This window comes from Anopheles funestus, chromosome 2RL (genome assembly GCF_943734845.2).
Source record: "Anopheles funestus chromosome 2RL, idAnoFuneDA-416_04, whole genome shotgun sequence".
In the NCBI taxonomy this organism is placed as follows: domain Eukaryota; kingdom Metazoa; phylum Arthropoda; class Insecta; order Diptera; family Culicidae; genus Anopheles; species Anopheles funestus.
Window position 1 is genome coordinate 16470645 of NC_064598.1, and position 23516 is coordinate 16494160.

At 44.8% G+C, this 23516-nt stretch overlaps 5 protein-coding genes and 1 long non-coding RNA gene across 10 annotated transcripts in view; 3 read left to right on the plus strand and 3 right to left on the minus strand.

Annotated features, from left to right (window-relative positions):
- The window catches only part of LOC125765207 (uncharacterized), a 118417-nt gene that overhangs the window by 54731 nt on the left and 40170 nt on the right, over positions 1-23516 (minus strand). The window lies entirely within an intron of this gene.
- LOC125765146 (COMM domain-containing protein 2) lies at positions 60-1001 on the plus strand. The gene is made up of 3 exons (XM_049430046.1): positions 60-186; positions 256-333; positions 393-1001. Exons 1-3 carry the CDS (start codon positions 120-122, stop codon positions 932-934), a joined length of 687 nt encoding a protein of 228 aa, XP_049286003.1. The 5' UTR covers positions 60-119; the 3' UTR covers positions 935-1001.
- On the minus strand, positions 958-1758 carry LOC125765134 (28S ribosomal protein S18a, mitochondrial). The gene is made up of 2 exons (XM_049430027.1): positions 1469-1758; positions 958-1400 (listed from the first exon to the last, which is right to left on the minus strand). The coding sequence occupies exons 1-2, from the start codon at positions 1566-1568 to the stop codon at positions 1015-1017; spliced, it is 486 nt and encodes a 161-aa protein (XP_049285984.1). The 5' UTR covers positions 1569-1758; the 3' UTR covers positions 958-1014.
- Positions 1858-3163, plus strand: LOC125765084 (MYG1 exonuclease). The gene has a single exon (XM_049429950.1). It carries the CDS (start codon positions 1890-1892, stop codon positions 3108-3110), a length of 1221 nt encoding a protein of 406 aa, XP_049285907.1. The 5' UTR covers positions 1858-1889; the 3' UTR covers positions 3111-3163.
- LOC125765061 (pseudouridylate synthase 1 homolog) lies at positions 3169-4733 on the minus strand. Its single transcript, XM_049429919.1, has 2 exons — positions 4088-4733; positions 3169-4013 (listed from the first exon to the last, which is right to left on the minus strand). Exons 1-2 carry the CDS (start codon positions 4641-4643, stop codon positions 3214-3216), a joined length of 1356 nt encoding a protein of 451 aa, XP_049285876.1. The 5' UTR covers positions 4644-4733; the 3' UTR covers positions 3169-3213.
- Positions 4905-23516, plus strand: part of LOC125764895 (regulator of G-protein signaling loco) — a 40032-nt gene continuing 21420 nt past the window's right edge. For 2 of the 5 annotated variants that reach the window (XR_007418493.1, XM_049429557.1), the window contains exon 1: positions 4905-8885. Coding sequence is in view for 4 of the 5 variants with exons in the window: in XM_049429557.1 (XP_049285514.1) it covers positions 5829-8885 (3057 nt within the window). In the remaining variant the exon portion in view is untranslated. Of the gene's footprint in view, positions 8886-15086; positions 17481-23516 lie in introns of those variants that run through there. The other 3 variants (XM_049429555.1, XM_049429556.1, XM_049429558.1) reach the window with 3 other exon arrangements.

The window sequence follows — 23516 nt, forward strand, 5'->3', positions numbered from 1 at the left end:
GCAAGGATCGTAACAAGTTTAACATTGTTTATCTATGTTTTGCTCGATTCGCAGAGTAGAGAGAAGTTTATTGCTTATCACATTTGCTCCTGGTTGAAAATCCATTCATAAATCTACACATGGCCCGAATAATTCGATCAGAGCAAGCGAATCAGCTGCGTTTTTTGCTGGAGCAACCGGAAGAAGGTAGTATAAAGCGAGACACGAAAACTTTGGGTGTTTTGTGACTCATTTCTATGATGTCGTTTTTTTTAGTGCTTATCGAGTTTTGCAAGTTAGCCATCGAGTACATAAACTCCGGGATAAATGAAAAGAAATGCACGGTGGCAGCAAGTAAGTCTTGGGACGTTCCACAACGGAAGCAACTGGAAAACTAACGAATATCTTTTTAGAGAAATTATCATCCACGTACGAAACCGTTCGTGGCGCATTGGAAGCCTTAGTTGCGCTACTAATCGATAGCACGAAAGTGGCAATTTCCGAGCGTGAATTTTATGCCGTGCTACAAACTTCGTTGGAAAGTATCAACGAAAAACAGAGCGAAATACTGTGGCAGTTCATAACGAGCAAGCGCAACCTGGTGGACAACGTGCTACGTGCATCCTGCCAGGATGAGCTGTATTTCCGTGATTTGGAGTGGCGCATCGAGGGTCGTATCGCTTCTCGCAGTTTACGAACGCAGGCAACACCAGTCATAAAGATGAAGTTTCACCTCGACACGGAGTGTGTGAGCGAGTATCGCGAAAAACTGCACTCAACGCCAATCGATGCAACGGAAGAGCAGGAGACGAAAAAGCAGGATCACACACGCAGAGAAGTGTTGGCGGAAACTGACCCTACCATGCTGCAACACATGATACAAGTGTTGGAGCAAGCGTTGCTGGAAGCGCGAACTCGCCGCGTGCGAAACTACGTGAAGCCAGTTCAAAGTTAAGTACGAATAAACATTTACACCGATTATACATTCAACTGTGAAAGTGTTTCACAAATGCACTACTTTATGCCGTAAGTGTATTAACATTTAATAGTTTCTTCATCGAAATATTTGTTGAACTTCTTCCACTGATACCGCAGTTTGGGATCCTTTTTGCTTGTCGCCGGATTAAGGTTTGGCATGAGGCCCGCCTTCTGCGCCATCGTTACCAGCGCACCCATACGTCGTTGTTGACGCTTACATAATCCTGTAACCCGGCGTGGCAACATGCATCCGTCGGTTCGCACGTACTGACTAAGGATGAGCACGTCGGTGTGCTTGATGTCCAGCCCAAGGGTGCATTGAGGACAAAACCGTTCACCTTTCTGGCGCGCCTCGATCAGCTGTGGGATCAGCGTATCTTGCCGGGGCGATGGGACGTATTCTCCTTTGATTACAAGCGTGTCGTTCGCTTTAACCTCTTTGACTGGGCGGGAAATTGGCAAGAATTAAGAAATGCTGCTCAGAACTGTGGGATACAAAACGGTAACTTACTCTCTTTGAGACGATTCACAGACGAAAGTGAAAAATGTCGTACAATGTTGGTGGAAATTTGGTTCAAAGCCGAGTATTTGTACCACATCGAAAGAGCCATCGTTGTTGACTGGACTGTTTGTTGTTTTTCTGAATCTCTCGCTATTGTCAAATTTGTTTGCGAAAAGGATTGTACATATTTGGATGTTATGAACAATAATTTTGTTCGAAAAATATCGGAAAACCAAATTAAACTTTTTATGTAGGTATTCGTTAAAATATTAATAATATCGTAGCACAGAAAACCCTTGTGAAATAAACAGGCAAAATGGGAAAAAAGATTACAAAAATAATTGCATCCCGTGTAATCGCGCATTAAGTATTTAAAATGTCAAATAGCACCCTTGGTTGGTAACCAAGGTGTATAGAGAAATGTGGGGAAATGTTGACTGTGCTAGGCCGGTTTTCCGCGCGTACAATTTCATCTGCAGCAAACATCTCCTTCAGCCGGTCTTCGCGTACTATCATCAATCGTGCAGGAACTTCACACATAAAACGTGCTACCGTGAATCCTTTTAAAACAATGACGACCAACGTGCCGGAACCAGCAAAACGATTCAAGGACGATCATCCGAGTGCGACATCAGACAGGGTGAAGATTGGTACCCACGATGGCATTTTCCATTGTGACGAAGTCTTGGCTTGTTTCATGCTGCAGCAGCTTCCGCGATACACATCGGCGGAAATTATTCGAACCCGAGACACGAGCAAGCTGGACGAGTGTGATATAGTTGTGGATGTTGGTGCTACATTTGACCGGGACCGGCATCGTTATGATCATCATCAGGGTACGTTCAACGAGACGCTACGGACGCTCCGGCCTGATATGGATGTCAAATGGGACGTACGGCTGAGTTCTGCGGGACTAATATTTACGTACTTTGGCGAGGAAGTGATCAAGCAGATACTGAAGGATAAGTTGGGACTGGAGCAACTAAGCGCCGAATGTTTGCGTTCGGTGTACAAAAAAGTGTACGAAGGATTCATCAGCGAGATCGACGCAATCGACAATGGTGTACCGATGTTTGAGGGCGGAGAGCCACGGTACAACATTTCCACCCATCTTAGCGCACGTGTTGCCTCATTTAATTCTCGCTGGGACGAACCAACCCCCGAGTCTGGTTCATTGGAACGCTTCGAAAAGGCCAAAGCGTACGTAGGGCAGGAATTTGTCGAAAAAGTTACATACTACGCCAGCAGTTGGTGGCCAGCGCGCGATATCGTGTCGAAAGCGTTGGCTAATCGTATCGCTTTGCACGAGTCGGGTGAAATTTTGGAGCTCGAGAAGCCATGCCCGTGGAAGGAACATCTTTACCAGCTGGAACAGGAACAGAACATTGTTGGGACACCGAAGTACGTTATCTACAGCAATAAGGAAAACGATTGGCGCGTCATATGTGTGCCGGTGCAACCGTCCAGCTTTGTGTGTCGAAAGTTTTTAGCCAAACCGTGGCGTGGAACTCGAGATAGTGAACTGGAGCAAATTTCGGGCATTGCGGGTATTAACTTTTGTCATCAGAACGGATTCATTGGCGGTAGCAAGACTCGCGAAGGGGCGCTGAAAATGGCAATAGCCAGCTTAGCGGCCACGGAGGAGGCTTGATGTGTCTGTGACTATTCGAAATTTTCGTCAGAATAAAAGATTTAGCAGAAAAATGACATTGTACGTTCGAACATGATTTGCTCTCTATACCAGACTTTTAGTTTTATTCGTCATCGTCGTTATCGTCCGACGCTTTTTGATTTCTAGATTTCCACTCGCTCGGCTCGTTCTCATCCCGTGGCTCGTAACTATGCAGCGGCAGCTTTTCTAGCCACTCAATCATCGAGTTAGTGCTCAGCTCCGTCTCGACAATGGTCGATGCAATGTGCCGCTTGAAGAACTCCTGTATCATGGGTTCCTCCTTCTCAAATTCTAACGTTTCATGGCATCCATCCTCACCGTACCGCTTGTTGTATTTATCGTAATGGATTCTGCTCAGCACTAATCCCAACCCGGGAGCTGTCGGAATACCGTACCGTTCCTGTCCGAACGCTTTCTCGATGATCCCACTATCGGTAAGGCCACGGACGACGGCTATAGCTAGCCCAACCATCTTCCGTATTTGATGCAACATGAAGCTTTGTCCTTTGATTTTTAACGTGGCGAACTCGGCCGTCGAACCCTCGGGAACAAATGGTGGTTCACATTCGAACGACATAATAAACCGTTTTACGGATGGATCGAGAAACTCTTTACGGCTGGTAAAGTTGTGAAAATTCTTCGTGCCAACGTACAGGGAAAGCACTTCGTTTACACGCTTCAGCTGATCGGCTGGAAGGCGGTACGTGTGAATGTCCATCTTTTCTTCGCCCAACGCAAACGCTATCGTGGGCAACGTGTACGTGTAGGTGCGGGCGTCACAGTTGGTCTTGGAGTTGAAACCTTTCGTTACGCGCTTCACAGCGTACACGCGTATGTCCTCCGGCAGTTCAGAATTCAATGCCTCAATGTCCAAACTGTCAGCTATAATGAAAAATGTACAATAATGCTGTAAAACTAATGGTTCGGAAGCTGCATACCGGACAGTTTTATCTTACGCAGTTTAATCGACACCACCTGTACGGCCGCCGATACACCTTTATCGGTACGAGCCGCACGTTGGAACTGAATTTGCTGCGGCTGACGGAAACTTTCGTCATTGATCCAGTTCTGTTTAAGCATAGCACGCAACAGGTCTTCTTCAATCGTTTTGGTCCCTGGATTGCGTTGCATTCCGAAGTAATTCACACCCGAGTAGCCGAGCAGGATGATGCTTTTGCGCCGTTTAACACGCGAGGCTGGGTCAAAATTTTTTACCGCTTCCGGATCCTCCGGTGGGTCTTCCCACTTACGCCGTTTGACCGCACCATTATACCGTTGCTGTACCTCCTGTTTGGTCTTGCGTGACTCCATTCGTTTTTGTGCTTCTACCTTTTTATCTGCTAATTTTGCTTCTACAGCAGCCGCGAGCTCGGTGGCAAATCGTTCCCTCACGGTATCGTCTATCAGCTGCGGTCTGATGGGCGTGCAAAACGTTCGTCCGTATTGTTGTGTGAATTGTGCGACTCGGGAGAATTCTAGTGAAACTACAGCACGACGATATAGTGAAAACATTTAGGAAAAACAATGCTGCAGGCGAATGAATTCGCGTGCCGGTGTTGTTGCTGTCAAACAAGGTGTATACATTGGTAAATAAAGTAGCGCATGTGAAATATGTTTGACAGCATGGCCAAAACAACTGGCATGTTCCACATTGAAATTGATCAATTTAGGTGATTTTTGTGGGAACAATTAATATTTGATCATCAATTGTGAGGTTTTTCGTGTATTATTGCATTTGCGGATTCAGCTTTGGTGTGAAAAAAAAAATCAAATTTTGTATGTGTCACATTGACATTTAATATGGCCGTTAGAAAATTGCTCATCAGCACAACAGAACTATAGCTATCTTGACCGACGCCGAAGAAGAAGAAACCGTTGTATCGTTTGCAGGGGGTTCGTTTTGTTTACGTTTGTAACGAAATCTTCCGTTTTTCGTGCAACAAACTCTATCGATTCGGAACGGTGCGTCGCAAAAGATAACTGTACAATAATATTTAACCGTGGAAAAGTTCTTCCTACGTGTAGAAAACGTTTCAAACGTGCAGGATATTTGCAAGGAAAAAAGAACAACTCTTGCAACCATGTAGATCCAATTTCGCATTTCACATCCGCTCGAACAAGAAATAGGTGGTATCGGAAAGTAGCGCAAAGAAGAAGAGTTGAAAGAAGATCGATCGCGGAGGCTGTGTTGGCTTCATAATTGACAGCTTTCTACACGATCAGCAAAAAGGAAGGAGAGAAAAAAATAATAAACCCATCGTCGCGCTGGCCAGTGAAAACTTTCTATGAAAATCGCCCTAATGCAAAGTGGATCCTAGGGTGTTGTGATTGCAAATGTTGCTCCCTGTTGCAGACGTTCGTCTGCAGCATCCGCGCAATGGAATTTGCGCTCGGGAAGCACACGGTGACGTTTGTTGTTGTTCTTGGTTAAATGGCACCATCGTCAGTGGTAATGGAATGCGGACAGCAACAAAGGTAGCAGTGTAATAAGGAATAATATGAATAATATTGAGAGGTACCAGCTATGTACCATCCTCCAAGCCAGCGTGTGGAAACAGTTTTGCTGTGTGTTTGTGTATCGTAGTTGCAATGTAGATTAATTCTGTGAGTGAATCTGGCTGAAACATTAATGTTATAAAACAAAACTCTCAAACATTGATAGTGGATTGTGCAAGCATTAACCTACCATTAGCCATCATGCATGCGGCTGGTGTGAGTGGTGTTGGTGGTAGCGGAGCCGCTCATCGGCGACGAAAGAAACGATCAAACTATGGCAACCGAACGGTCGAAGTTAACCGTGGAACGAATGGTTTTGGGTTCACCATATCCGGCCAGCAACCCTGCATCTTGTCCTGCATCGTAGCAGGATCTCCGGCCGATTTGGCCGGATTGCGTGCGGGCGACTTTCTCATCTCCGTGAATGGGCTTAACGTATCGAAATTGCCACACGAATCGGTAGTTCAGCTGATCGGCACGACCCACGGTACGATTCGTATGGCCATCGCTGAGAACTACTATTCGGACAGTTCGGACGAGGACATAATGTTTCACGGTGCGCAACAGCAGCGCACCCGCCCTAAATACCCGCATAAGACTAAATTCACGCGCGCATCCGCGCAAGGCACCATGGTAAACGGTGCCGGGATGGGCGGATGCAGTTCCAACGGTGCTTCGGAACGCGTCGTGGTGGCACCCGGTGCAAGCAGTCCGATAAAGCCGCTAATGCTGAATGGGGAAAATGGTCCGGACGAGTTGACGGTGAACGATTCATCGCCACCACCCGGCGGATCAACGGCGTACAACGTCATCCACAGTCCGAATGCCAGCAACAGCTGTGATATTTCTAACGTAAGTGCAATGGTGCGCTCGGTACAGCTTGGTACCGGTAGCGACGACCTGTCGCTGGTACGTCCGTCCGGTTCGGGACCGGGTCCGGGCCCGGAAGGTTTGCTGGAGTATCAAGCGATCGTCGGCTACCTCGGTACGATCGAGATGCCGAAACAGATTGCAACCAGCTCCAAGCTGCAGACGGTTCGCAGCTGTATCAGAAAAATGCGTCAGGAAAAGCGCAACCCAACGACGGTGCTGATGACGATACTGCCCTCGTGTCTGAATTTGACGAACACGAGCAACAATTTGATTGCAAAGTACGCATCGGCACGTCTCAGCTACGTTAGCAGCAGTAGCGAAAGTGACAATAAGTACTTCGGGCTGGTAACGTCGGCTATTTACGCGGACGGGCTAATGTGTGACAGTGCCGACGTGCTTAGCCATCCCCGCAAAGACGTGGTGATCTCCAACAGTTGCCACGTGTTTGTGATCGATGGGAAACTGGTGGATCATGAGATCCACTTGGAGAAGGCGGCCCTCTTTCGGGTGATCTGCACGAAAGATCCCATAACGAATCTGTGTCTTGAGTTTCCCTCCAACTCAGAGTATGTGGTCAATTTGATACGCAGCATGTACAGCTTAAAATCGCCCATGAAAACGGATGGCAGTACGGGAGGATATGGGAAGCCACCCGTAGCAAGAAGCTTAAACCTGGAGCAGGCAGCAGGAGCAGCACGTGGCTTTCCGCGCAATCGGTCCGATCCTCGACTGAACCCACGAGCTGGGATGGACATTGATGCGCACGACATGCTGGCAGCAAACTCTCCGCAACCGAGCAATCACAGTGAAATAACAACAACATCGAGCAATTCCGATTCTGGGATCGGATTTCACAACGACTGTCGTAACATTTCCGACCGGATACTGTTGGTAGATTTCCCCGGCATGCTCGGTCCACAGCAGCAACGGTTGCTTCAACAGCAGCAGATAGCGAACGTGAGGGCGCACTACAGAAAATCGCATCCATTTTTACGTCCTGCAGGGATAATAAACGAAATCCCGCCCAAAATGGACCCAATTAGGAACATTCGCAGTATGGGCGTTTCGGGCTGCTTGCCGGACGGTGCTATGGCAGGTCCTTCACGATCCGGGCTACAGATCGCGCACGGTAAATCAAAGTCAGCCGACTATAGCTTTCCCACTTCGTCCGTTGGCTCACCATTTGTCGATCGGTTAACGGTACGAGCGAGACCCGATCCGAAACCGTTCGCCTCGGATCGGTCACCTTCGAAGGAGAATGCTTTAAACTGTTTGCAGGATGGCACGACACTGGAATCGACGACCATGGTGCCGGAAGCGGACGTCGATTTGGTAGTTCAAGATCGCTGGACGTGCGGACGAACGTTAGACGAGCAGGGAAATGTGGTTGAAGAACGAGCTGTCGATGTACCTCCGACGGAGGAGTTGTTTCTCGATCTGGAACGCTACAATAATGACAATGTTAAGAATAGTCTTCTGGCCGCTCGTTCCTGTGACGATATGATTCTGTCGCTTGGCAAAAAACCGACCCGATCGCTTGCGGATGGCGATGAAGATATGAACGATCAGATGCTGCTCGACGCAGAAGCGTACGAACGGCTAAAAGTGAAGCTATCGATCGATGATTTAACACTGATTTCCTCTGAACCTTCGGGCCCGATGGGAGGAGTGCACGACGATCGGTCCACTGTCCCTGCTGGCGTCAATCAGCACGTATTCCTACAGCCACTAAAACCGGTCAAACGTTCCAAGAAAGCTTGTACAACACACACCACAAAATCTTCTTCAGGAAAACTGGCCGCAATACATGGTACGCCGATGGGTACGGAAGAAAGCATCGCTTCCACCAATGGGCGCCGGGGCGGTGATAAGATGACAGCCTACAAACTTAGCCCGAAAGTGTTTGGTTTGCCGCGCCCCATATCGGTTAGCTTCGAGAACATTTCCACGCTTTCCGGTACCGGGTGTACAGGCGGCGAGGGAGCACGCGATAGTACCGGTGGTGTCGATAAGCTGAGCGTAGGTGATATGTATTTCGATGCTGATGACAGCGTTCGGTGTGGTTCGAACAAAAACACGCACCAGCTGGGCAGTGGAACTCCCGGTTCCGGACGAAAGAGCCGGGCAACGAAGCGATTGAGTGGAGGCTTTTCAGCGATCTGGGGAAGCCTGCAGGAGCTTCGAAGTGGAAGCTTCGGAAGCCATGGTGCGAAAGGGGAAAGGGGGGAAGATCGTGCGCAGAAGCCAGAGCATGGCAAAGCGTCCACGTCGGAAGTGTGTGGTGGTAGTGGTTTAGTGGCGAAGCAAAAGGACCGTGAAAGGAGGCTAAGCGGTATGAAGATTCTGGAGGCGACCTACAGTGAACCTGATCTGCGATACGATGAGGTAAGTGATCGGTTAGATCTTACATTCGGCAAGGGATGTTTACTTTATAATTAAAAAGGTTTGTAGATTCTTTTTTTGAAAAACACACATTGCGGGCTTTTCTTGACTTGTTTGTCTATAGTTGGATAGTAAATCCGGCGCATGAGACACAACCCTCCGAAAAGAATTTCATATTGGTTATGTCGTGTAAAGATAGGACATTCAAAAAGCAATTCTGTAATTGTATTGCCGTACTTGTCGTAATGTATATTTCAGTCCCGTTCCGATTAGTTCCGTTCCTCTTTTTGATTAACAAACGTTCCCGGAAATAGAAAGAACGAAGAATTTGTCAAGAATCATATGACTTATGCTATGGGCCGATCCGTTTAGAAATTCGTTTAGTGAGCGAATTGCTTCTCTCCTAATGCCTCCCCCCGTATTGTTGTCGCGTGCAACTCACAATCTTCAATTGAGAACAGACTTGTCGTGAGTAATCGCTTCCAGCATCATGGTACGGAGCGACTGTATAAAGGAAAGCTAATGACTCCGTTGGACTGTATTGTTCTGTGACGAAATGGTAGTATCAGTATTAAAACTTCTCTGGTGGATATTGTACGTTTGTGATCTCTCCTAGTGACCGTGAACTTTTTTGGATAGATTGTTTTAGGCATGAAAAAAGAGTGTATTTTTGTCCCATGATGAAGTATACAGATTGACAATTGAAACACCTAGGGTCAAAGTTTGATTGAGCAAGTGTACCAAGATGCGGTTTCAATACTTACTTCCAATGTTTTACCTATCACCCAAAGGGGGAAACAAGGCAAACGGCCTATACCGTACCGTGGTGAGACCCAGAATCGGAAAGGAAATTGAAATTGATTGAGTTAAAAGTTTAATTGATGCCAATTGAGAGCTATTAACCGGAAAGGTCCCTCCGCAGCACGCCCAGATGGGCATCGAAGACAGATCCTCTCTTCCGTTTGGACTGTTTGTTGGGTCTGGATCTTATCAAGTGCCTTTATTTCCATGTTGTTTCAAAGGGACTGACTCGTGACTCGTTGCCGGATTGTGCTTCGAATACGCAACTCAATTGCATCTTGCGAGAATGGGACTAATTAGAGTTGTTTCACGATGTTTTTGTAGCATTAGCATATTCGCAAAACGGATTTCCAAAGGCAATAAAAATTATTCTTTACTCCATTCTTGTTGGAGTATCGTTTTAAACCTATGAAAGTTTTGATTATAAATCAAACAATAGATCACAACTAATAATGAAGATTTATCAATGTTGCGATCGACATTTATGTTAGGAGTCGTGTAGATCGTACCTTTCTTGTAATTAAACGTGTACACCAATCACCGGTATGACGGCTTTGCCTCTGCCAGTGGTTTCTTATATTTATCTGATAAGATGTGTCCGCTTCAACCATCAGACATATACAGTGAAGAAGTTCCACGACCACACTGCCCTTCGGTGTACTTACTACGCAAGCCGCCACCAATATCGCGTTAGTCGGGCAATGTTATCTGATGACTGATTGAAAAGTTTTGTCATCGTGTCTTGACGCGTCGGAAGGGAAGGTTCTCCCGTATCGTGTGCCTTATGGTACGGCTGGAAGTGCTCAATGTGCTGTGACAAATAATCACGACTTGGTTAAGTGAGCAAACACCCTAACTAGCTCCGTTGCGTTTGAAGTTGAATCATTTGTTCCGAATGTTTGCTGGTTGTCCTAGCCATGATTGACAACGATGTGGTGTAACTGGGCAATCACGTACAAGTGTTGTAGAAAGAAAGCAAAAACCCGATTCTACAAGTGTTTTGTGTAGTGGTGTTTGGTGTGTGTTTGTAGTTTAGATGTCCTGCACGCTGTTACCGCAATCAGTTACGAATGCATATGGAGTCGAGTTTAGAGTTGCATCAGAAGAAGCCGTCCGGTGTTATGCAAATGATGCTGAACGGGCTCGTCTGTGGGTACAATTCTGCTGAACAGATAAAAACGGTAAGCACTTGCGCTGAATGGACGATTCGCCAATGTCGATCCCCATGGTCTTGTACTGAGCAGGAATACTTGTTTTTGTAAGAATCGTGAGTAGCAAAATGATAGAATTGGCTGCTTATTAGTCACTCGTGTAGTGCACTGCGTTACGATGCATTGTATGATTCATACCGTCCCCAATCAATTTGTGTGAGGAGCAATTTAAACGTTGTTAGTATTAGTGAAGTTATGGTGCACTTTATTTTAGTTCTATTCAACACTTGCTAAGCATTCAGCTGTACACATGGTAGAATGCAGCATTGAATGAATTGTTATTCCTCACTCTGTAATGATTATAAAAATTACACTTTCTGCATGGAATTGTTTTTGCAAGATAATTCCAAGTTAAGGTAATACAATGTTTTATCAGAAACTCTCACTCACATTTATGAAGAACACAAAACCATTTATTGCTGAATCTTATCTTATCTGCGAAGGTTTTATATTGCTTTCACATGTAATTCTCCAAGACAAAGACGTTATAGTTGAATCGAATGGGAAAGGGACTATCATAGATGGGAACTAATTGCTGAATAACTTTAACTTTGTTTAGTAAACATTTTAAAACATTAATTTTTAAGATTTACAAAAAAACGGAAAACGATCAGTCCTCGCTACGGGAACTTAAAGAATATCTAGCGGCTCATATACGGCACGTGCTCATTCTATTGAACTTTGTGTTTTTCATGGTTCAAAACAAAGAAATGCACGAAATGGGATCTTTAACAGAAGGGAGCCTTTAAAACTGCTGCCTGTCGGTATGTCCTGCTGGGGGTATTCTACCAAACATTTCTATCACCTGTTCTTTGATTCACTTATATTTATACTGCCTGTTTTTAACGTCAGCCGGTCGATAGGGCAGAAGACCCTTCCCGCATTGGTCCTGGTCCTATTGTGTTGAATGCTCGCAAAGGCTCGAAGACTTCTTTGCATCAGGTGGACCGTTCGAGCACGCGTGTGTATGGTTGGATTTTAACCTAACATCGACGGAGGGTGAATGAAAGGACTAACGATACAAGAAAGTCAATTTTGTTGCTCTAGTGCAAGAAGAACGGTGTGTGACCCATTATCGTGCACTTTTATTTGTGCTTGAGTCTCATTTGCGCAATGTGTAGAGGACTATCAAATTGTTCCCTTCTTTGTGAGATTACAATCTTAACATTTTCTTTCATTTGGCACATTTAAATGCTAACGATCGAGGGTAGCGTGTGGATGGATTTTGGGGCATTTTAACATTTCCCGCGCATTTTTGTTTGTATAAATGTATCATCTTATCGAGACGATAATTGAAACATGGAAAGAAATATTAGGAGCATTTTTACTCATTTCTTGTTCATTTTAACTAGCCAATATACTTCATACTTACCTGGGTGTTGATCGATTTTTGTCTATTCGTACTTACTGATAAAGTTATGTTCGGAAGGAAAGCTCGTTTACCTGTCTTAAATCCTTCTCTAATGTCTTTAATCCTTTCGCTCAATGCTACCCTTTCGTTTAGGTAAATAGAACATAATATTCAAATTAAAGCTACAGGTCAATTTTGTATCCTTCTCTATTGCATTGGACGCTATTTCTACGAGGGATTCATTCGGTAGACGTGCTAAAAGTGCAAGTGCACATAATCGCATGCGAAAAAGGCAGGAGTTTCCTTTCGCTGTTCGGTGCAACGGTCAACGGAAACGATCACAACCGGCTGAAGAAGCAAACATTTGATCATACCAGTGCAAGAAGAAATCTAGGGCCACTCAACCGAAACACGCAGGGAACCAAACATGGCAGCAGCGCAGGCAAGAAGTAAAAAGAAATAAAACACACGACGACCATGGCAGTGAACACACTACTTGTGCGCCTGCGAAGCTCTTCCAGCGCCGACGCCTTCACCCCATACGAGGGAAGGTTTTTTTTTATGTCGATCGTGAGGGCATTTGTGCGTGTCCATCCCGTAAAAGGTAGCTCCTTTTCCACCGGCCAGTGGCGGATCATGGACGGAAACATAAGGGTTGATTTTAAATTCAATACTACGAAAGTGTTTCGCATCCACATGCGGAAGATTTTTGGCCAGGGTAGACAGCACATTTCTAAGGGGGGGACCATGTCTCTTTCTTCTCTGCGATTTTAAGACTAGCAGCGGTGTGGTTTCGTCCTTCGTCTCAGCTGTGCCGGCTTCGTGCTATTCGACCGATGCAGCTGGCTGGGGTCGGAACGAAAAGGTCGGATCGAGACGAGCAATCCAAACGTCGTCGATTTCGATTACTTTTCACTGCTTCTTCCGCACAGTGAGCACGTGAGGTTTCTCGTCATACGCCGGGAAACGCGTGAGTCAGTTCCTCTTCGGTGCTTCAGCGTGCATCAATCGATCGTGTGTTCCGGGCGGATCATATGATGATTGGCGGGTCTAATAATACGATCCTAGTGACATTACGCTCTTGTTTTCATATTTTGTGACGTGTCTTAAGGAATTTGTGCCGGTATATTAATCGATCGTTTTGAAGATTAATCTCCCGCATGATAAAAGGGTTTAAATGTGCTATAAAAGAGCTATAAATCTACAACAAGCGACAAACTTGTTGGCAATTATTAATAAGTTCACGTGTGATTTATGTGATATTGGTGTGATAAAATTAGTAACTTTCCCTTCTTAACAAAACACTTTTTAAATGCATTGAATTGTGTCATGAATATGAAACGTGTATTTGTACGTATATATTTACTCGATTTGGAAAAGGTGACGACAAATATGCAGTAATGTCCACGAAGTAATTGCTGATGTTTTGATTTAATCAAAATGAAGAACTACGTCTCTAGTCGGTGTGATTCATTGCCCCAAGGTGTGAACGACGATGACGTCGAACATGTTGCGTCCCGCTTGGGGAACTTCCGCTGAAATGTGATGATCGTTTGTGATGTTATTCTACAGCGTTCCAAGAATTCCAAGAACACATTGAAAATGATGCGCCAAATAATGTGAATTATGTCTTAGACGTATGGAATGATAAGAAACAATCAGTGACGTTGGTTGTTTTTTTTTGCACCAAACCAAGCCAGATGTTTATCAAAACATGAAAATTTATCAACCGTAAACACACACATTTATCTCCCATACCAATGACGTTGTTTTCCATGCTGGAGATGAACCTGTGGCAGCTTTTCGGATCTTTATTGTGATGTTGGTGGACGGTTACTATAAATACGACCAGAGTGGACCACCCGTAGACTATTTGCTTCACGTCTCGGTGGGTAATTGTTTGGCGAAAAACTGAACACCTGAGCACGTTGTTTTGATTCTGGTACATCGTTTACGGTTCGGAAAGGTGGTCAAGGATGATATCACCTGTGTTAGCCGATGTGTTAATATCACGTTGATGTTTACAGCGTGGTTTGAACATTTGTCTAAAGTAGCCAATTTTGCTGCATTTGTTTACGGTGATGTAAATTTCGTTAATGCATAAACCAAAGCAGGAAATCCGGTTTGCTTCGTATGGTTATTGCTGTGTTTGTTTTTCACCCGTTTGTGCGTGAATTTTTGTGAGTAGAATACAACATTTGGTTAGGAGTCTATCGATAGTGGGACATTTTTGTGTAATCGTATTTTTTGGGTACTGTTTGTACAAGTGTTAGTACTTTTTTCTCTCCTTCAGATATCGTGCAGACGTAAAAACACACGAATATCTCGAAGCCGTTCAATTGCACGAGGGGCGTACATATGTTTCGACGGTTACTCATGACAGATGATAAGTTTACGATGGTTTTTGGCTTTTGTAGTAAAGTGGCTTAATGCTATTCAACACTCGTATTCCGTCCGCCCTCCTCATCATTACCCTCACTACCCAGGAAGTAGTTTACCCGCAGAGACGAAAAAAGTGCGTGACGCCGAACGAAAATCGGTTCCATCCATTCCAGCCAGTTTCACCTTTCTTCCGTTTGTGTGGCACACAATCCATCACCGAATGTATAAGGGGAAGGTGGTGCACTCACGGTGTACGCGCAATCGATAATGATTGATAATTAAGCCGGGCGATGCGATCCGTCCGCGGTTGTGTTGATGTTGTTGCGCGTCGTATATCGCGCACGCGCGCATGCGCAACGCATTCGTACATTCGATTTCAAGTGTTCGAGGTTCTTCCCACTCCACGCGTCTCCGGAGCTGGCGGTGGTTGTGGCGGCCAAGAATTATGGGCGTGCGTGGGGAAGATTCATTTCGTCGATGCGCACGGCAATGCGGTTGCACATTTCCCATAGACATTGGCTGTAATGCGGGCACGTTTGGTACGTACGGTTCGCGGTAAAACCTGTCCCTGACGAGGGCGGCTCTGGTTAGAACGAAGCGTGAAGTTGACCGGGACGGATCGTATCGATGCGGTGGTTCGAATCGTACACAGGTGCGATTAATTCCGGATGTCAAGGTGACAATAGTGATTGCATTAGCAACAACAAAAAAAGGTTTCCTATTGATGAGCACATTAAGATGCACGTGTTATGGGATATTGTGTTTATGTGAAGTATTTTGCAGAAGGTGTACAAAAATAATATACAGCATGTGTTAAGCTGAGATCATTTGAATTGCTTGAAGACCTCCGTCTGAACTTGGTGTATCGATTGTGTTTTTGTAGTGTTAATGGCATAGACCATGATGGCCAATAACAGTGAGTCGGAAACGTTGGTGAAAGAATCTTCGGTAGCTAAAGTGCCAAACTGTGGAGCGCCGAGTTCTTCGGAAATAACGATTATCATGCGTACGGTCGTATCGTCTCCCGGTAGTAGTAGCGTTGCCACATTAAAAAAGAGTGAAATAGTACAGCCGAACTTACCAAAGCAACATGAAACGGCACCAAATCTCGACACTCTTCGTCTGCCGGGTAATCGGATCGAGGTGACAACAAGCGTTAGAACCGTGTTCGAGTGCCCTGCGGCGGTTGATGCACGACCGTCCGTTGCGTCCGAAGAAGCCATCAGCAGCATGCTGCAACCGGTTTTGAGCAAGAATTTTATCGCCCTTCTAAAGAGTGCGAACGATTCGTCGTTTGAGAACGTACTCGAATTCAAGTCCCTGTTGAGCTCCGGCGCTGCCGGTGCACCAGTTCCAATGACCAAGGACCGATGTACATCGTGTGAGCACGCGAAACACGCACTTAGTTCCGATTCCGACACAACTGCGAACGAGCTCGAGATATCAGTGCAGAAGAAGGTAAAAATGGAGGAGTTAAATCGTTCACAAAACGGACACGCGTGTGAAGTCGATCGCGATGATGGTTTTGCTCACAGGCCTACATCAACACCGATTAAGATACGTATCATGGGTAGTGATGGTAAGCCGCAGGATGGCAAGAATCGCTATGGTGATGTGGACGAGGAAACGGAAAACTATCGTCTAAATTTGCTCACACCTCCGGCCGACGCATCGTTTATTGATTCTGACTTTGAATCGATGGAACATGATCAGTACGATACGTGCAGTAGCAAGAGTTCACCCAGACCGGATCATAAGCAGCAGGAACTAACCTCGCAACTGTTAATGTTGGAGGAACTGGCACGTCCCGATGATGGTACTGCATCGACCAAGTCAGCTGCCAGAACTGGTAAACAAGCTGATCACAAATTGGAAGAAGAAAGCTGCCCATTGGCTAAAACCGGTGGACGAAAATCATCTTCCTCGACGAAGGCATTCTTTGAGGAGGCACTCCGTACTCCGCTCGCCATCCGGAAGCACTTCCAGCGACGGCGCAACTCGGAACTGCCCAAACAACCGTCCCACAGTAATCTGTTGAACTTTTTCTCGGTCAAAAAGAAGAGCAATAGCTTAGAGGGTGGCCTCAAGAGTCCGCGGGCGAAGCGATCCCTTACGACGACGACAACGACCACCACTACGACGAGTGAGAACAGTTCGGAGAATGGAAGTCGCTGCACTTCGCCGGCACTTACGGAGGACAATCTGCGCCGTCTGTCGGTATCATTCGTACGTCGCGAGTCAGATTCACTCAATAGGACACTAGTGTGGGGCGAAAACTATGACTATTCGTACGAATGTGAACCGTCCCATTCGGACGTGGAAGAAGGCGAGGAACCGGAAGAGACGAACGGTGATGCTGCTGCTGATGATGGCGATGATGATGCAAACCACTCGCCGCTGGTCAGTACCATCGGTAATGGCAGGACGACGGAACGTCGGGTTAGCACGAAGCTGGTGCACTTTGAAATATCGCCCGATTCCTCATACGAGCTGCAGCCACCGATTGTGCCGAGCTTCCGGATCGATCCACCGCACACTAGCAGCACCACTACCGGGCTGGCGGGATTGATTATTGGAGCGGCAGCTTATGCGACTGCAACCACTACCGCGAGCTTTCTGAGGCGTTCCGCCAGCGAACCGGCACACTGTAATAAGCTGCGCAGCCACAGTTGCACACCGCTAACATCAGACATTGGTGAATCGGATGAGGAGGACACGGTGGAGGGATTGGAGCGTCGAAATCGAACTTCAGATGAAACCGAAGATGTACCGATTATGTGTAAAGCTTTGGTACCGCAGCGTCCGTTCACCAGCGTACACCAAGCGTCGGTTCGCAGTTTGGACAAAATTGGAGTAAGTGTCATCAGAAGTAATGTCCATTGAGATGGTGTTTATTAGTAGTATGTAGTTATTTTTGATAAATTAAATTTTGTGTAAAAAATAATCCTCTCTTTACCACAAACTTACTTGTGGCAGATGTATAAGTTAACATATTCAGTTTGCAATGTCTTGGACATATTGAAGAACTGATAAGAAGCCATATTCACCAGCTCGAAACCAGCTTAGACGATGTTTGTTGATGATCGATAAACTTCCAAATTGTGTGGCTTCTAAACAAACGCGTTTCTTCATATCTATAACGATTGGTTTGATTTCAAAGAAAGAGAATCATTTCCATTCTGTCATTATCTTCTATTGCACTATTGTTGCATCGTGTAACTTTCCTATCGCAATGCAATTGGCCGTCGATTAAATGCATCCCATTCGATGCATGTCTCTCATCTCACACGAGTTCATACAGCGAACAAAACACCCACATCCGTGAAGGGTATAGACTGACGGTGTGTTCCATTATCACTTCGTTCGAACACGGTATGTCGGTGGATCGATAATGAGTGTGTTCGGTTTTGCGCATAGACGAATGCGTTCACGCACTCAATGCACACTTGTGCAGCTGGCGCACGTTTCTTCCCACGGAAATTAGAGTTGTATTGTGTGATCGTAACCCTGCATTGTGGGATCGCTACAAAGGTTAGCAGAGTGGTGAGGACAAAGTCGTTCGATGCACCTTTCTACAACATTAGAATGAAAGAATCATTTTCGTTTTTTTGGTTTACTTATAAGTTTGTTAATCAAATCACGTGTGATTCTCCGGGCACGGGTACATAGAACTTGTCAGAATTTGGTGCGATAAACCATTACACTTAGTATGGTTACACGAAATGATTGTTTCCTTAATAGCTTTAAAGTGCGATTGACGTCAATTTAAGTCATTGCATTGAATTCTTGTACCAAATTTAGTATCATTTTGTTGGTTTGAAATTGTAAATGCGGTATGGTTGCATTTATGTTCCACTGAGTTGTTAAAACTACAATAAATTTTCGAACAAAATTTCTTCTCTGAACGCATGATGATAAACGTAAACATAAATCTTCAGTCAACACATTTTCTCCATTATCAATCTCTATATTTACCCATCAAATAGCATAATGAATTGTAATAAGTTGTGTTATTTGATGATGGAAGAGTGAAGGAAGGCTTTTACATATACGTATTTCATGTTTATTTAGAATCATGCTTCCTTTTCCTCATTTCAGTAGCGTCTTGCACGCATAACGTAAGGTTGTAGTGAAAAAATATTCGATAACTTACGATGATTCGATGTTGTTTGCTTTGAGATAAGATGAAAAGTAGCAACATAGCCGAAAACCGAGTCATTGATGTTTATTCGGTAAATGTATGAGATCACCTATATCGTAAATTGATCACTGTTTCGATGTTTGCGCATACTCGAGACTTCTGCTCGTATGGGCAACATTTGGACAGGTCGTCTCATATCTAACAGGGAATCGAAACCGTGTCTGCTTCTTCCACCGAATGCGCATACGATAGAAGGTAGCGCTCGTCTATAAGGGCGACGATACCATTTTGGAAAAATTACTGTCACGAGTTCTGGTATGTTTAATGCAAAGCAATAAGGGATCTCGAACAGCGAGGGTCATCAAGAGCCTACCACTTGAGGCGTGCGATGAAAACCAGGAACGCATCAATTTGGATATGCGGCACGAACGGGCGAAGACCACTTGGGAAGTCAGAAGCCCTGCGGTACGAAAAAAACCCCGTTATCGACGAATACTTCTTCCCACGATTCCGAATGTGGCGGCCATTGGGAAGCTGTTTGCCCGAAAAGATATAACCACCCTGCCCTAGCGCTAGGATCCTCAGAATCATGAGAAATGATGGTGCTTTCCTGCTGCAACAATGTTGCAGTGATGTCTTCTGCGGCAAACATCTCAGGGGCATCTCGTACGGTGGATGCGAAAAGTTCTTAAATACAAACCGGGCCCGTTTCGTTGTACCTCAACTCCACTGTGACACTTGATATGCAAAAGGCGGCGGAAGTTATTTCATAGAAGCTGAACTTTCGTTCAACAGAAGGTTTCTTCTTTCTCAATGTTTGGTATTAACTATTCCTGAGGATCTTCAGGTTTGCAATGAGTTCGCGTGTCATGCAAATGGTGAGGCAAACGTGAAGTAACGTTATCAAATCCTCCCAACAGAACCAGCTACCGTTTGCGGAGCGTAAGCTGGCCTCGGGTGCTGCAAACCGTAGTTCAATATTTATTCTTCACAAACATAAACAGACACACATACAATACCCCTAGCTTTGGTGTCTAGCCGACAACGAGCATTAGTGCTGTGGAGGTTCATGTGTCCAGAGTTGAACGTGCCATTTGTGTACCATCCGTAGAAATAGGTTTGTTTTAGATCCACAAATGAGAAATAAGCTCCGTAAGCTTCATGTCAGCGGTTTGTATTTATTTCTTTTTGATTGGATCGCATAATGCATGAGTATGCATTTCATTGGTGTATGGTAAAGAAAAAAAAGCTGCATAATCTGTGCAGTAGTTGGTACGAGTCGTGCCAATCGCCGATGGTCAGTGTGCTTTTATAGAAGTTCAAAAAAATGTACAGAAACTTTACCTTATGCCTGATGTCCATCGATCGATACTTTGTTGCTAGAGTGGAGTTTTTCAGATGAACTGGGAAGATACCTTTTTAGTATCTTCCAAGCATAATTATGATAATCATTACGGAGATTGGTATACGATATAAGAGGCATTCATTTGCAGGATTGGATCAATAAGCGATCGATGTATAAATGGGTAGTTCATCAATTTTTTTGCATTATCCTCTCAAATACAATTTCTCGAATTCTAGACAATTTCTTGACTTGAAATTCCGAAATTCATTACCAGCCGCTTGTCAGATTGGAAGCTTGTCGAACGGAGTATGCGTTCCACAGTACCGTGAGCTATTTTTAGCACAACACTAAATACTACCAGCAACTCCATTGTATATCTTGCAAATTTCTCCGACAGCCCCCAAAGGTTTTCTTCCCAGCACAGTTCATGGGAATGCATGAATCGAAACCGTGTCCGATAAGATCGTAATTATACCTTACCAGACGTAAGATTCGCGCTACAATTAGTACATAGGTGGTACTTGTAGCAGTTTGCCCCTGTGTTCACCGTCTCGTTTGGTGGCACGTGACACAGATTCCATTTCGTGGTAGAATAAAGTGTGACGACCGGCGTTAACGCGCGTGGTTTCATGTTACGGATGTTGGATGTTATTCTCGCGATTGTTGATTTATCGCATGGCTCATTACACTACACGTCTAGAGACCTGTACCAGCTGACACACGTGTGTTTGCATTGTGGACCCTTAATCATTATCCTATTTTGCTGCTGTTTCGACAGATATATGCGTTGCATTGAAATGTCTTGGAGAAATTCTTCTACACAACTTTTGCACAGTTACTTGAACTTGACCAGCGAACGATACCCTTTTGTCGGTTAGTGTGTCGCGTCATGAAATTCTAACGATCTCCTTTTATTGCATTTCACTCTGATCATATGTTTTTTTTTTACCGTGAGCACTAAAGCTCCCATCTCGCCAAGGCTATTTAACAGGCACCACCCGTCGGCCAACCAGCCAGGTCGATTGTTTTCCATCCATTTCCTTTTCCAGTACGCAGAATTTATGCTTCATTTATAATACATTTATCATGAGAAATAATGTTGCTCCGGTTTAGTTACTGCTTTCGGGCGAATGTACGATGCTAAAAGGGAAATAAATTATTCCCCACTCTTGGTTCCTTATCGGCAACATCCCGGCTACTGATAGACGAGAAGTGGTCGGATGCGTCCACGCGCCCGTACCCGACTATTCTCTCGTTATGTTTGCCCAGTTAGTAGCGAAAGATGCCGTTGCATACCGACGTCGTATGGTAGCGAAATTCCAACCGCGCAGGTTTACTGTTTGTGATCGGTTGATGCATGCGTCAATGGGACGTTTTAAGTCATTTGTTGCTGCAGTGTTTACCCGAGTGCTTGAACAAAACCCAACTCCCCCCGGGACTCAAGAGGCTTTTGCTGAAAATCCGGTACGATACGCAATTATGTGAACATCAGATCGACATGGATAACGATGATGCAGACGCAGCAACACTGACAATGTTGAATGAAATGTTGGGAGATTGTTGCTGCAGTTACCAGATATCCGTTGCACCGGTTTTTTGTTTGTTTCGTATCGGTAGGAAGCAGAAGTACTTTAAACAGTACTAAGTTATTGCATCGTAAATGCTTCGTACTGATGTATATTTTTTTCTCTCTCTCTCCCTCTATTTGACGTTAAACCGGTAAGGTTCCGTAGCGGGAGTTAAAGGTCTTAAAGCCATTGAAGAGTTAACGGTGCACGACGGATATCCGTTAGTGGCATGATAGTGAAGACCGACTGGGAATGACCCAAACCGAGCCAATCACCATCATTGCCGCGAGTATGTTGAGATTTTCTATTCTCGTCGCAGCAGATGAAAATGCATACAAATGAAGGATGCACCAATTCAAATACAATTCGATCAGCCGTGTTGGAAAGGGTGTTAAAGTGAAAAGGGAACAGTAGGAGAGAGAGAAAGAGAGTAATAAAAATAAGATTTGGAATCTGTCCATCCGGTATCACCATTTCCTGTCGGGTGTGGTTCGGAAAGCAGACATGTGTAACGAAAACGCGTGTGATTTCGTGTGTTTTTGAGCACGGATTTAAAAGAGGCTGAACCCGGTACGCGACACATTCGCCGGGTCTCAATTTGATTCAATTATCTTAATTTATGAAAATTAAATTGTGCATATTTTATATTAATTCGGTATTCATTTTTGGCTCGGTTTTCGGGTCGGATTATGTGATGTCGATTGATACACAGACGGGGCAGAATTTTTGCTGCCTTCTTTTGCGTACGATGCGTTACAATCGCAGGCAAGGTTTATCAGTGTGGGAAATGGGTCGACGATAGCCGAGCGACTGGCGCTGTTACTGTGCGTTAAATAAGAAGTTTATAGCGTTGATTCGGTTTTTCGCAAAATAATCGTAAGCGAATGGTGAGAAGATAAATGAAAAATGGGTTCATTGGTTAAGTAGTAATATGTTAATTTGTTTGATAAAGAATAAAAGATTTGAATGAAGAAACATTTACAGTATATTGGTGCCAAATTTGTGCTTGCTACTCACCGGAACAATTGTCTGATTTGGTCTACGACATTCGCATTCTCTTGATTGTGGCTTTTCAAAATCTGCAGTGCAGGAGCCGAAAATTACACAAAACAAGGAGAAAGTCATCCTTCTTTAAAAATAATGTGTTTTTCCTTCATGTAAAAAAAACAATAATTGTTAATAATTATTGCATGCCGCATAACGTTGACGGGTAGCATTTTTTGGAAGACAAAATATTGGAGTAAAATAACACCCTTCGCTAAATTATGATTGCAGTCCACAGCAGCTTGGAAGCATCGGAATGTCGCATGACTTTCGTGTCACGTGTGTATAACACGCCGTATAACTTGATGCTAGCAATGTTTGCAATATTAATGTTATAATAATACGAGCAATCAATAACTAAAATACATCCAATTGTTGGGTGTCTCATCGTTTGTTGAATATTTTACGAAAAAGCGTTTCCTTCCTTTGCATAACCCTTCACTGCTCATAAATCATTGAAAATCCGATGTGCGGTGCGTATAATTACGGCGGTTGCGAATCGTTAGGGGTTTGTTCACTTTTACGCGTGTTTCGCGCACATGAAATGAAACCCGTATCTTCGCTTTACGGTGTAATGCGGGACAATAATGGTACGGTTTAAATTTCCACCCTTACACCGGTGGAATCCCTTTTTCGCATGTTGAACAACGAAACACAGCTGTACTCTAACACCTTGGTCCGGAAAGCGTAAGACGATATATTGGTCACATTGGGACGACGGTGCACGTGCATGTGCGAATGGCGCAGCGAGATTTTTACCTTTTACAAATAAAATTCAAATGTAGCTGAAG

Excerpts from the sequence above, each read along its gene's own strand:
- LOC125765146 (XM_049430046.1), top strand. The coding sequence starts at position 120 with ATGGCCCGAATAATTCGATCAGAGCAAGCGAATCAGCTGCGTTTTTTG. Across the intron at positions 187-255 it reads GCTGGAGCAACCGGAAGAAG|TGCTTATCGAGTTTTGCAAG; the intron begins GTAGTATAAAGC and ends CGTTTTTTTTAG. Across the intron at positions 334-392 it reads GAAATGCACGGTGGCAGCAA|AGAAATTATCATCCACGTAC; the intron begins GTAAGTCTTGGG and ends ATATCTTTTTAG.
- LOC125765134 (XM_049430027.1), bottom strand. The coding sequence starts at position 1,568 with ATGGCTCTTTCGATGTGGTACAAATACTCGGCTTTGAACCAAATTTCC. Across the intron at positions 1,401-1,468 it reads TGTGAATCGTCTCAAAGAGA|TCAAAGAGGTTAAAGCGAAC; the intron begins GTAAGTTACCGT and ends TTTCCCGCCCAG.
- LOC125765084 (XM_049429950.1), top strand. The coding sequence starts at position 1,890 with ATGTTGACTGTGCTAGGCCGGTTTTCCGCGCGTACAATTTCATCTGCA.
- LOC125765061 (XM_049429919.1), bottom strand. The coding sequence starts at position 4,643 with ATGTTTTCACTATATCGTCGTGCTGTAGTTTCACTAGAATTCTCCCGA. Across the intron at positions 4,014-4,087 it reads GGTGGTGTCGATTAAACTGC|CTGACAGTTTGGACATTGAG; the intron begins GTAAGATAAAAC and ends TTTTCATTATAG.